Below are 13,518 nucleotides of genomic sequence, written 5' to 3'. Positions count from 1 at the left end.
AAATGGGGATATATGTATATGTATAGCTGATTCACTTTGTTATAAAGCAGAAACTAACACACCATTGTAAAGCAATTATATTCCAATAAAGATGTTAAAAAGTATAAAATAAAATAAAATTTAGAAAAGTATATGTGGTAGTCAACTGCAAAGAAAAGGATTGCTAAACAGTACTTATACACTGAAGGTGACCGGTATTACTCTCCTGTGGAATTCATTCTATTGCTTTCTTACATGGCTTCCCTCAGTAACACTTGATAGGCTGAAAATGATAGGAAAAACATGTATGATTTGGCTTAACTTTCACTTGGCACTGGTAAAGTAGTTAAATTGGAAAGGTAAGAATAACAGAATTCTAGAGTGTTACTGAGAGCACACTGCAATTCCCTTAGCGGATATTTACTGAGTACCTATTACTTACCAAACACTATGTAAGATACTAGGGATTTAATAGTGACAAGATGGACAAGTTACTTCCTGCCAGAGAGTTTAAAGTTTAATGAAAGATACAGACAAATAGCCAATAAAAATACATTTTGATAAATGCTGTAATGAGTAGTTCTCAACTGGGGGCAATTCTGCACCACCCACCTCGGGGTCATGTGGCAGTGTCTGGAGATATCTTTGGTTATCAGAACTTGGGGGAGAGGGATGTGCTACTGGCATCTAGTGGGTAGAGGCCAGGGATGCTGCTAAATATCCTATAACGTGGAGGACAATCTCTAAAACAAAGAATTATGTACATCAAAATGTCAATCATGCCAAGGTTGAGAAACCCTGCTCTAAAAGTACATAAGAGGTACATCAAATCTAGACATGGGAGATCAGAGATTTTCTAGAGACAGTGGCATGAAGGATGAAGAAAATATCTAAGCAATGGTGTGGAGAAGAATTTGCATGGCATGTACAGAGACCCAGAGGCTAGAAAATGCATGGCATCAACAGAGGGATTAATAGCCATCACCATCACCACAACTACTTATTGAAGAAATATTTTGTGCCAGAGTTTCTGTAAGATAACAGATATAAATTTTAAAATACAGTCCTCATTAAAATCCTATGTGTCAGATATTATTTCCATTTAACAGATGAAGAAAAACTGAGGCACAGAGAATTAAATAACTTGCCCATGGTCACACAGCTGGTGAATGGTGGAGCTAGAAGTTGAATCTAGGTCTCGCTAACTCTACTAAGACCATGCCCAACCTCTAAATTCTACTGCCTTTCCAAGCTGACAGGGGCTGAGTCTGTTCGAGGAGAGTAATAAGTGACACTAAAGGGTCGAAAGGAAGCACATTAGGACAGACCTCATAAGCATGTGAAGTAGTCTGGAGATTACCCTGAAAGCAGTGGGAAATCACTGATGGATTTTAAATCAGAGTCACATGATCAAATGTGCTTTGAAGAAAGATCACTTCTAGCTGCATTGTAGGGAATGGAGTGAAGGAAAAGAGACAAGGGATGTTACACTTCATGAATCCAGAGATTATGGTATCCTGAACAAGAAAGGTGACAGTGAGGAAAGAATTCAAGCAAACTTTAGGGATTAAAACTCCTATTTAGTGATTGGTTGGAAGCCAAAGGAGAGGATGACATCCAGGTTCCCAATCAGGGCATGACAGTGGACAAAACTGCCATTCAGTGAGTAGAGAACACAGCTGTTTTGATGAAGTGATTATAATGAATTTAGTTTGAGATCGTAAAATTCACATCTAAATGGAAAGGGAAGAGGAACAGCCTGAAGATAATAGATAAAATGAGATATGAGAGGGGGTAGAAGAACTGGAGGCAGTTATGAGGACACTGAGTAGATTTAACTGAGATAGGGAGGAAGAGAAAAGGCTCTGGTCAGATAGATCAGTTTTAGAGTTTGAGATCTCGTGGACCCTTCAGTTCATGTGGGAGTTACAGAAGAACAGAGAAAATGTTAGAGTTAAGGAAAGCAAAGTGTGTCGGGACTAAGATGTTGCATATGATAACAGTATGGATGTGGAAACCTTTCAGAATGATGAAAAGAGATAAAGTAGAGGGTTCTATGGACTGAATGTTTGTGCCTCTCCAAAAGTCACATGTAGAAACCTAACCCCCAATATGATGGAATTAGATGGTGGGCCCTATGGGAGGTGATTAGGTCATGAAGGTGGAACTCTCATGAATGGGATTAGTGCCCTTATAAAACAGACTTCAAAAAGTTCCCTTGCCCCTTCCACCATGTGAAGACACAGTGAGAAGATAGCTGTTTATGAACCAGAAAGTGAGCTCTCACCAAACACCGAATCTGCTGGTGCCTTGATCTTGGACTTCTCAGAACTGTGAGAAATAAATGTTTGTTGTTTAAGCCACCCTGTCTAAGGTGTCTTTGTTATAGCAGCCTGAAAGGACATAGACAAGGGGGAAAAGTGTCAGAGGCTAAAGCTCTTAAAGTGTCAAAGATCTTACAACTAGTTTATAAACCCAAGTGATGGATGATTTTCTTTAAAAAAAAATGTCAAATAGTGTCTTCCAGATTGAGAGTTTATATTGATTAAAATTAGGGAGAGGAGAATCAACGATGATTTCAAAGAGAAGTGGTAACCTAATTTCAAAGAGGAGTTAGGAGTAGGTACTAAAGCAAAGGCCTGGAAACGGCAGTATGGGGTGAAATGAATGCTGACCCCTCCATCACAGCCACATGAGATGAAATGAACAGCAAAGGGCTTCACTGGAGGTTTTGAGGGTCATAACATCAGCAAGGGACAGCTAGAGTCAGTCCAAATGAAGAAGTAAGAGTGTTTGAGGAAACAAAATATGTTAGGGCATTTGGTCAGAATGAACATAAGCTTCAAAAGGCATAGGGGCATTATGAGGGTCAAATGGTCTAGGAAGAGTTAAAGATGATCTGGATAGAGATAAATGGGTAAGGCAATGACTGAGGAGAAGCTTAATATAAAGTTGATTAGCCCAATAGTTTAATAAAATAGTGATGCTACTATATGGCTTAGACCAATGCTATCTAAAGCATTTTTTGTGATAATGGAAATGTTCTATATCTGCACTGACCAATACAGTAATCACTAGCTACATGTGGCTACTAAGTACTTGAAGCGTGGCTAGTGTGTTTAGGGAAAATACATAGCAACTTCAATGGTTTAAGGTCTGGCCCCCAAACACAGCAATGAATCATCAGTAACCTCCTACTATTCAAAATGCTTAGAACACTGCCTGATCACTAAGTGTTAACTATTACTGTCATTATCATTATCATTAAATGTGTTTGACTTAAGCACACAATGGATACAGACTCATAGCTAAAGATGCTATTAAATACACATATATTATTATTGTGGCATATCTGGATGTTCTCAAACTTTCCCAGGTATAGAGGAAAAACATCTGTCTTCACATACATGAGCATACACACATGGGTGACTATGGGTGCTAACAGTTTCACTTCGCATTAAAAGTTATCGGCAAATAAAAAGATTAAGCATACAAGTCTCTCAAAGTACTGTATCACATCATAATACTATTCTTTCAATAGTGATACAGCAAGAGAATTTGCAGGGGAATAAGAATTCTCCAAAGAGCAAATTTGTTTAATTTAGAAAGTCAACATTAACAAACTGGTATTCACTTTGTGTGTTTGGAAAAAAGAGTTTAGTTATGGAGAATAACCAAACAAATACCCAGAAAAGAAAAAAAAGGCAATTATGGCATGCCTTTATTTTAATTTTATTAGACTTGCCTTGGTTTTTTCAAAGTTGGCCTCCTCAGTCATTTGCACAGCTTGTTTCACCTGCTCATAAGCACTTGCTTCTCTTTGCTGCACCTCTGTCAAGCTGCTCCTCATGGAAACTAGTGCAGACATTAAGTCATCTCTTTCTCTGTCAGCACAAAAAGAACATTGAAAACAACAAATGATCAAATGATCGTGTATCATATGTCAGGAAGAAAAAAGCATTAATATGTATTAGAAGAAGAGCCAGGGCAGGCCAGCTCAGCACATATTCAAGCACACCCCAGAGAAAGACCCTCTGTCCTCACTTGGTGAGGGGCAGGCAGAGCAGCCAGAAAAGCCGGGAGTGTTCATGGCAGGACTACATCCACGTGGGATAAGAACCAATTATGGAGAGGACTGGCACACTGAGGGCTGGAGAGGAAAGCCCAGAAAAGAGGAAATTAATTTAAAAATTAAAAAGGTGGGGGGGGGCAGAAAAGGAGAAAAAAGTAATAAAGTAGGGAAGGTGGGGATTGTACTTCAAAGTAGAAGTAACCATGGTAAGAAGGGACTACTGAGATTTTGTTTACACTGCCGACTCTCCTCTCTACTAGAACAAACATATGTCCTTTCCTTTTCATCTTCCTTCACAATCCTCTTTTTCACCCTTCTCTATGAATTAAAAACTTTCACCTACTTATGAACATATTTCTTCTTTCAATAGGTAGTACTGTTGAATCACTCAAGTGCCCTGGTTACACATATAATGCTCATTATTTTACAAAATCTTATCCCACGGGGTTTGACCATTGGCTAGATCCACCCCCTCCTTAGCAATTTTCAGAAGTACCTTAGGCTAAGCTATTTCTTGGGGATAGAATTGAACTGAATGCCAAAATGCGTTGGCATGTAAAATAGCAAGGATCCAATCTTATGGATTAAATAAATCCATATAAAAGTCTACAGGGCCAGCCCAAAGCCAGGCCTGAGTGAGCCTCTCATAATGGGAAATTTTACAAATTTACATGATATATCAATGTGAGAGTGAGAGGGCAGTTCTCCAAATTACCATCTTCCAAGGCAAAAGTTCTTCAACTGCTTAAAAATACCGTGGGAATATTTTTATGAATATGATCAAGGAGTTCTTCAAACAAAGCAAGCAATACAGCATTAACCCTGTAACATGCCAACATGATCCAGATGAAAGAGCAGCTGAGGCAGAAGATGAGGTAAGAAGCATGGGTGTCAGTTCTGGGATGAACCAACGAGCATGTAGTATTTAAGGAACCTAGTGTAACACTCAGAGCAAAAAGGAGAAAGTCCCTGAATAATCTTGGCCAATGTTTAAAATAAGGAAAAGAGAGAGTTGGGCTGATATATACATTAGCTTCATCTTGAAATATGCAGTGCCTAAGAAATGCCTTTAATTCTTAAGTTATTCCACAGTTGCTAGCAGTTTTAAGCTTTATTAAGCATTGTTAATAAGTATTATCACTGTTTTTAAAAAGAAAGTCTAGAAGGCTAACTACAACATTTCTTTCCTCCTCATTTCTGGGAAGTTCCTACCCATAGTCTTTCAAAGCCAGCTATACAGAAGATTGCCAATCCCCCACCCCCTAGTCACAAGCTGGACTAAAGTCCCAGGATAGTACAGTAGTAATCATTTCTCCTGCCTGAAAAGTACACTGAAGCTCCTCCAAGGCACTATGATTTACAGAAAGGAATTTAATATAAAGCAGTTCCATCCTGATTCCCATTTGAAAGTATTCTGATCATTAAGAAAGAAAGAGAGGTTATTGTTGCTCTTACCTACTTCATGACATAATGAGGTCTGAGAGGAAGGCAGAAATTAAAAAATACTATAAGGACTTCAAACCAACTTTTAAATTATATCCAATGTACTCAGCAGTCGTTAAGTATTCTCTCCAAAAAGTCCCAAGTGCCCTAACCAAACACTACAAACATATGGGTGGTCTGGTCTCCAAGTTGTGCCTGATCCTCTCCTTTTCAGCTGCCCAATGTTGTGTCACATAGTCAATAAATTACATGCTAAAAAATCAACAACGTAGCTTAAAACCAGTGTTACAATACTACATTTTGAATAGAGACCAGGAAACTCTTTTGATTTATCATATTTGGGATATAACTTTAAAAATCCATATTAGAGTCATGCAGGAAATACTATGATACAGTTCTTTGAGGGTTCAGGCCTCTAATTATGCTTCAAATTGGAAATCCAAACGTAAAAAGTTTTGGTCACTCTTCAAAGTCAGCATACACTCAGTATTCAGCATTCTGCATTAGTAAACTGAAAGAAACTGAACACCAGCTTAGGTCATATAGACAAAGATTTTCATTTATAATAAAAGCAGAAACCTTCCATAGTATACTGTTATTAAAGTAGAACATGAGCCAATGACATGCTGACAAAGCAGAAAACCGAACTGAGAAGGTTAACATTTATTTTAAGAGGCTAAGAGCTGAAATTTAGGATAGAGACAAAGGAATATATAACTGAGCAAGAATCTAATTTCTAAATGACTGCCAGACTTGGAATCAATGTAAACACTGTAGCTTCCTTTCAAAATATTTTTCCCATGACCTAAAAGGATAATATGAAATGCAATATAATAGGGGGAAAAAAAGGGTTTTTTATTTGTTGATTGGTTTTGCCAGACTACTTAGTTTATCTTAGACTATCCTCTTTATCTGCATGACTTTGAATATGCTTTTTCCATTTTAAAATTAATTTTTCATTACTTTCTCCTTATAATAAATTAATTACCAATATGGTTAGAGACCTATTTAACACACACTTTCAATTTCAATGCCTTCTTCTACTTTTCCAGTGGTAATCACTGTTAAATATTGTGTGTTTATTCTTTCATATCTTTTTCTATGCATATGTATGAACCTGGAGAAAATATATAGTAAGGTTGTGAATGGACCTCTAAAAGAATACAAACAGTGTCATACCAGGTATGTCTTTCTCATCTTGTTTTATTTTTTTCCTTCAACAACATATTTTGGAGCTTAGTCCCACATTAGTACATATAGATCTACTTAAATCATTTTTTTTTGGCTGTGCATAAAATTTCATAGTTATCTCAACTGTAGTTTATTCTTCTTTGAAGGATATTTAGGTTGTTCACATCTAAAAGAAAAACCTCTTGTTTTCTTCTACACCCAGTTTCTGTATTCACAACACTTCTGATACCACATGTGTAGGTTTTCCACATACAGCACTTCTCTAATTCTCAGTGGACGCTAACTCAATTCTGACACTAACTGCCTGGAGTTGGCGCAGACCCCACAGGTTAAGGCTCAGTCCCACAAAACTGTCCTCCACTTTAGGTGCCAATTGCAAGTCCCAGGTATCTTGTATCTCTGACCAACTGGCCAGAAATCATGGGTTCCCATGACCCCTTCTAGGATTAAATACTTTGCTAGAACAGTTCACAGAACTCAGGAAAGTGTTTTCCTTACTATTTCCCCTTTATTATAAAAGACCCAACTCATGAACAGATAAACAGAAGAGATGCCTAGGGCAAGGTATGTGGGAAGGGGTGTGGACCTTCCATGCCCTGTCTGGGAGTGCCACCCTCTACCACCTCAATGTGTTGACCAATCCAGAAGCTCCCTAAACTCCATTGTTTAGGGTTTTTATAGAAGTTCCATAGGCATGCTTGATTAAATCATTGCCATTGGTGACTGAACTCCATCTCTAGCCCTTCCCCTTCCTAAAGGTTGGGGAGTAGAGACTGAAAATTCCAATCTTCTAATAATATGGATGGTTTCTGTGGCAACCAGCACTCCCATCCTTAGTGGGTTTCCAAAAGTCATCTACTTAACATAAACTCAGGAGTGGTTGGAATGGGCTTCTTAAGAATAACAACCTATTTCAGAAGCAGGGGACAAAACCCAAATATTAGTACAAAATATGTACCTATTACTTTTACCACTTAGAAAAATACAAGAGTTTTAGGAGCTCTATGCAAGGAACAGGAGATGAAGACCAAAATACGTATTTCTTATTAAATCACAATATCATGACACCATCACAAATAATGCTGCAAAAAAAATTCCTACAAATGCCCCATTATGCACATACATACATTCTCTATGGTAGATTTTGAAATGTGTAATACATAATTTAAATATTAATGAATAGTGTTAAATTACCCTTCAAAGTAATGTCAGTTTATAGTTCCACCAGCAGGGTATGAAAATACACACTTATTCATAGCCTCATCAATTCTTGAGACCTTTTTTAAATGCCCACCAATTTGATAGTTGGCATTTTTTAAATGGTATTTCCTTGAATAATAACAGAATGAATACCTTTTAAAATAAGATAAAACTTACAAAGAAGAACTAGGTGAAGTGGAGATAAGCAGTCTCTAATAAAGAGTTCAAGGTAATGATCATAAACATGCACAATGAATTTGGGAGGAAAGTGGATGAACACAGGAAGATGTTTAACAAAAACTTAGAACATACAAAAAGAATCAAACAGAGCTGAAGAATACATAACTGAAATTTAAAAATACACTAGAAGGAATCAACAGTAGGTTAGATAATACATAGGAAAAATCAGCAAACTGGAAGACAGAGTAGTAGACACACACACAAAAAAAGAGAAAGAAATCCAAACAAGAAACTAAAAATAGTCATAAAATCAAAAAGGAAAATAGCAAAAGAAGAAGAAAGGGACAGAAAAGAACTTCAAGAATAACCCCAAAACAATTAACAAAATGGCAATGAATACAGACTTATCACTAATTATTTTAAATGTAAATGGACTAAAGCCTATAATCTAAAGACAGAGTGGCTGAATGGATACAAAAACAACACCTGTATATATGCTACCTACAAGAAACTCACTTCAGATCTAAAGACACACACAGATTGAAAGTGAGAGGATGGAAAAAGATAATCCATGCAAATGAAAATCCAAACAAAGCTGGGGGCAGCAATACTTTTATCAGACAAAATAGACTTTAAAACAAAGAGTGTAACAAGAGACAAAGAAGGACATTACATAACGATCAAGCGATTTATCCAAGAAGATGATATAACAAGTATAAATATATATGCAGCCAACACAGGAGCACTTAAATACATAAAGCAAATATTAACAACCATAAAGGGAGCTACTGACACAATAATAGAAGCGGACCTTAATATCCCACTTAAATCAATGGACAGATCATCCAAACAGAAAAATCAATAAGGGAACACTGTCCTTATATGATACATTAGACCAAATAACTTAATAGATACATGTGGAACATTTCATCCAAAAACAGCAGAATACACATTCTCTCCATTCTCCAGGACAGATCACATGCTAGGACATGAAACAAGCCTCAGTAAATTTAAGAAAACTGAAATCATATCAAGCATCTTTTCTGACCTTGAAATCACCTATGAGAAAAAAAAAAACTACAAAAAACACAAATACATGGAGGATAAACAATATGCTAAAAACAACCAATGGGCCACTGAAGATATCAAAGAAGAAATAAAAAATACCTGTATATAAATGAAAATGAAAACACAATGATCCAAAATCTATGGGATGCAGCAAAAGCAGTTCTAAGAGGGAAGTTTATAGAGATACAACCCTACTTCAGGAAGCAAGAAAAAAAATAAATAACCTAACTCTACACCTAAAGGTAGTAGAAAAAGAAGAACAAACAAAACCCAAACTTAGCTGAAGGATAGAAATCATAAAGATCAGAGTAGAAATAAACAAAATAGAGACTAAAACAACATTAGAAAAGATGAACGAGAAGTTACAACCAACACCACAGAAACTCAAAGGATCATAAGAGATTATTATGAACAATATTATGCCAATAAAATGAACAACCCAGAAGAAATGGACAAATTCCCAGAAATGTACAATCCCCCAATACTGAACTAGAAAGAAATAGAACATATGAATAGACCAATTACTCATAATGAAATTGAATTAGTAATTTAAAAAATCTCCCAACAAACCAAAGTCCAGGACCAGGTGGCTTCACACGTGAATTCTACCAAATGTTCAGAGAAGAGTTAATACCTATCCTTCTCAAACTATTCCAAAAAAATTGCAGAGGAAGGAACTCTTCCAAGCCCATTTTATGAGGCCAGCATCACCCTGACACCAAAACCAGACTGAAGAACCTAGATGGAAATTAAATATCCTCAGCGAAATACTAGCAAACCAAATCCAACAATACATTAAAAGGATCATACACCATGATCAAATGGGATTTATCCTAGGAATGAAAGGATTTTTCAATATCTGCAAATCAATCAGTGTGATACACCACATTAACAAACTGAAGAATAAAAACCATATGATCATCTCAGTAGATGCAGAAAAAGCTTTTTGACAAAATTCAACATTCATTTATAATAAAACCTCTCCAGAAAATACGTTTAGAGGGAACATACCTCAACATAATAAGGGCCATATATGATAAGCCCACAGCTAACATCACAATCAACAGTGAAAAGCAGAAAGCATTTCCTCTAAGATCAGGAATAAGACAAGGATTCCCACTCTCACCACTTTTTTTGGGTGGGGGGAGCAGAGAAAGGTTTATTGCAGGGCCATGCAAGGAAAATGGGGGACTGATCCCCCAAAAAACCCTAACTCCCTGAAAGGTTTCAGCAAAATATTTTTAAGGGCAAGCTGAGGGAGGGGTGAGGTTGGTTGTTGCAAACTTGTTGGTGCAGGAATCCTTTGTCCATGAAGATTAGGTCACAATGTTCCTGTAAACCTCCAACAAAACAAATGTTACTCTCTGTTCTGCAACTTTTTATCTCTATATGAATGGAAAAGTGTTATACTATTAAAGGTCAGAGCCTTGAGAATGGGCTATCCTGTGTATTTCAGGCTATAGGCAACATTCTTAACTTGAAGCAAAAGCCATAGAATACAAAGGTTAAAGTTAAAGAAACAGATTTTATATGGAGTCAGATTTGTTCTTCCCTATCACAGTATCAGACTCAAGGACACCACCAGCTATTCTCAAAACAGTATCTTCTGGCAGCTGCCACCTGCAACCTGATGGTCTCAAGGTTCCTCCTTGTAATTAAGCAATCATTTCAAGCCCCAGCCAATCATTGCTTAACAGGCACCCTTACTTCTTCTTCTTTTTTTTTTTTAATAAATTTATTTATTTATTTTGGCTACGTTGCTTTTTCTCTTTTTTTAAACATTTTTATTGGAGTATAATTGCTTTACAATGGTGTGTTAGTTTCTGCTTTATAACAAAGTGAATCAGTTATACATATACATATATCCCCACATCTCTTCCCTCTTGCGTCTCCCTCCCTCCCTCCCACCCTCCCTAACCCACCCTTCTAGCTGGTCACAAAGCACTGAGCTGATCTCCCTGTGCTATGCGACTGCTTCCCACTAGCTATCTATTTTACATTTGGTAATGTATATATGTCCGTATATACACTACCACTCTCTCACTTTGTCCCAGCTTACCCTTCCCCCTCCCTGTGCCCTCAAGTCCACTCTCTAGTAGGTCTGCGTCTTTATTCTCGTCTTGCCCCTAGGTTCTTCATGACCTTTTTTTTTTTTTTTTTTACATTCCATATATATGTGTTAGCATACGGTATTTGTTTTTCTCTTTCTGACTTACTTCACTCTGTATGACAGACTCTAGGTGCATCCACCTCACTACAAATAACTCAATTTCGTTTCTTTTTATGGCTGAGTAATATTCTATTGTATATATGTGCCACATCTTCTTTATCCATTCATCTGTCGATGGACTCTTATGTTGCTTCCAAGTCCTGGCTATTGTAAATAGAACTGCAATGAACATTGTGGTACATGACTCTTTTTGAATTATGGTTTTCTCAGGGTATATGCCCAGTAGTGGGATTGCTGGGTCATATGGTGTTTAGTTTTTTAAGGAACCTCCATACTGTTCTCCATACTGGTTGTATCAATTTACATTCCCACCAACAGTATATGAGGGTTCCCTTTTCTCCACACTCTCTCCAGAATTTATTGTTTGTAGATTTTTTGATGATGGCCACTCTGACTGGTGTGAGATGATACCTGCAGCTCCACTTATTCTACACAGTCAACTTATTTAATTTTGACTCTCACCACTTTTATTCAACATAGTATTGGAAGTCCTAGCCACAGCAATCAGACAAGAAATAAAAGGAATCCAAATTGGAAAGGAAGAAGTAAAACTGTCATTGTTTGCAGATGACATGATACTATATGTAAAAAATCCCCAAGATGCCACCAAAAAAAAACAGTCATCAATGAATTCAGTAAAGTTCTAGGATACAAAATTAATATACAGAAATCTGCTGAATTTCTATACACTAACAATAAACTATCAGAAAGAGCAATTAATAAAATAATCCAATTTCCCATCGCATTGAAAAGAATAAAATACCTAGAAATAAATCTAACTAAGGAGGTAAAAGACCTATAATTGGACAGCTATAAAACACTAATGAAAGAAACTGAAGACGGCAGAACAAATGGAAAGATATCCCCTGTTCATGGATTGAAAGAATTAATATTGTTAAAATGTCCACAGTACCCAAGGTAATCTACAGATTCAATGCAATCCCTATGAAGATACCAATGGCATTTTTCACAGAACCAGAGAAAATAATTCTAAAATATGTTTGGAAACACAAAAGACCCTGAATAGCCAAAACAATGTTGAGAAGGAAGAACAGAGCTGAAGGTATCACACTCCCTGATTTCAAACCATACTACAAAGCTACAGTAGTCAAAACAATATGGTACTGGCACAAAAATGGACACATAGACCAATGGAACAGAATAGAGAGCCCAGAAATAAACCCATGCTTACATGGTCAATTAATCTATGACAAAGTAGGCAAGAACATACAATGGGGAAAAGACAGCCTCTTCAATGAGTGGTGTTAGTAAACCTTGACAGCTACATGCAAAAGAGTCAAACTGGACTACTTTTTCACACCATAAACACAAATAAACTGAAAATGGATTAAAGAATTAAATGTAAGACCTGCAACTATAAAAATCCTAGAAGAAAACATAGCCAGTATGCTCTTTGACATTGGTCTTAGCAATATTTTTTTGATATATCTCCTCACAAGGGAAACAAAACAAAAATAAACAAGTGTGACTACATCAAACTAAAACGCTTTTACATAGTGAAGGAAACTATCAACAAAATGAAAAGGCAGCCCACTCAATGGGAGAAGATATTGGCAAACTATGTACCTGATAAGGGGTTAATATCCAAACGATATATCTGATAAGGGGTAAATATCCAAAGAACTCATGCAACTCAACATAAAAAAATAGGCTGATTAAAAACTGGGCAGAGGACCTGAATAGACATTTTTCCAAAGAACTCAAATAGATGGCCAATAGCCACATGATAAGATGCTCAGCAACACTAATCATCAGGAAAATGCACAATTAGATAGCACTTCACACCTGTCAGAATGGCTATCATCAAAATGACAACAAATAACAAGTGTTGGCAAAGATGTGGAGAAAAGGCAACTCTAGAGCACTGTTGTTGGAAATGTAAATTAGTAAGCCATTAGGGAAAACAGTATGGAAGTTCCTCAAAAAATTAAAAGTAGAACTACCATAGGATCCAGCAATTTCACTTCTGGGTATTTTTCAGAGGAAAACAAAAACAGAAATTCAAAAGGATGTATGCACCCCTATGTTCATTGCAGCCTTATTTCCAATAGCCATGATATAGAAGCAACCTACATGTCCATCAACAGATGAATGGATTAAAGAGTATGTGATGTATGTGTGTATATACACATAC

At 36.7% G+C, this 13,518-nt stretch overlaps 1 protein-coding gene across 7 annotated transcripts in view; it reads right to left on the bottom strand.

Moving 5' to 3' along the window:
• The window catches only part of SDCCAG8 (SHH signaling and ciliogenesis regulator SDCCAG8), a 273,925-nt gene that overhangs the window by 191,621 nt on the left and 68,786 nt on the right, over positions 1-13,518 (bottom strand). For all 7 annotated transcript variants that reach the window (XM_059940830.1, XM_059940820.1, XM_059940851.1 and 4 more), the window contains one exon: positions 3,725-3,863. In XM_059940830.1, the coding sequence (XP_059796813.1) occupies positions 3,725-3,863 (139 nt within the window). The remainder of the gene's footprint in view (positions 1-3,724; positions 3,864-13,518) is intronic.

This window comes from Balaenoptera ricei, chromosome 1 (genome assembly GCF_028023285.1).
Source record: "Balaenoptera ricei isolate mBalRic1 chromosome 1, mBalRic1.hap2, whole genome shotgun sequence".
NCBI classification, from domain to species: Eukaryota; Metazoa; Chordata; class Mammalia; order Artiodactyla; family Balaenopteridae; genus Balaenoptera; species Balaenoptera ricei.
The sequence above is the reverse complement of the archived record's forward strand: the minus strand, read 5'-3'. Positions and strand labels throughout refer to the sequence as shown.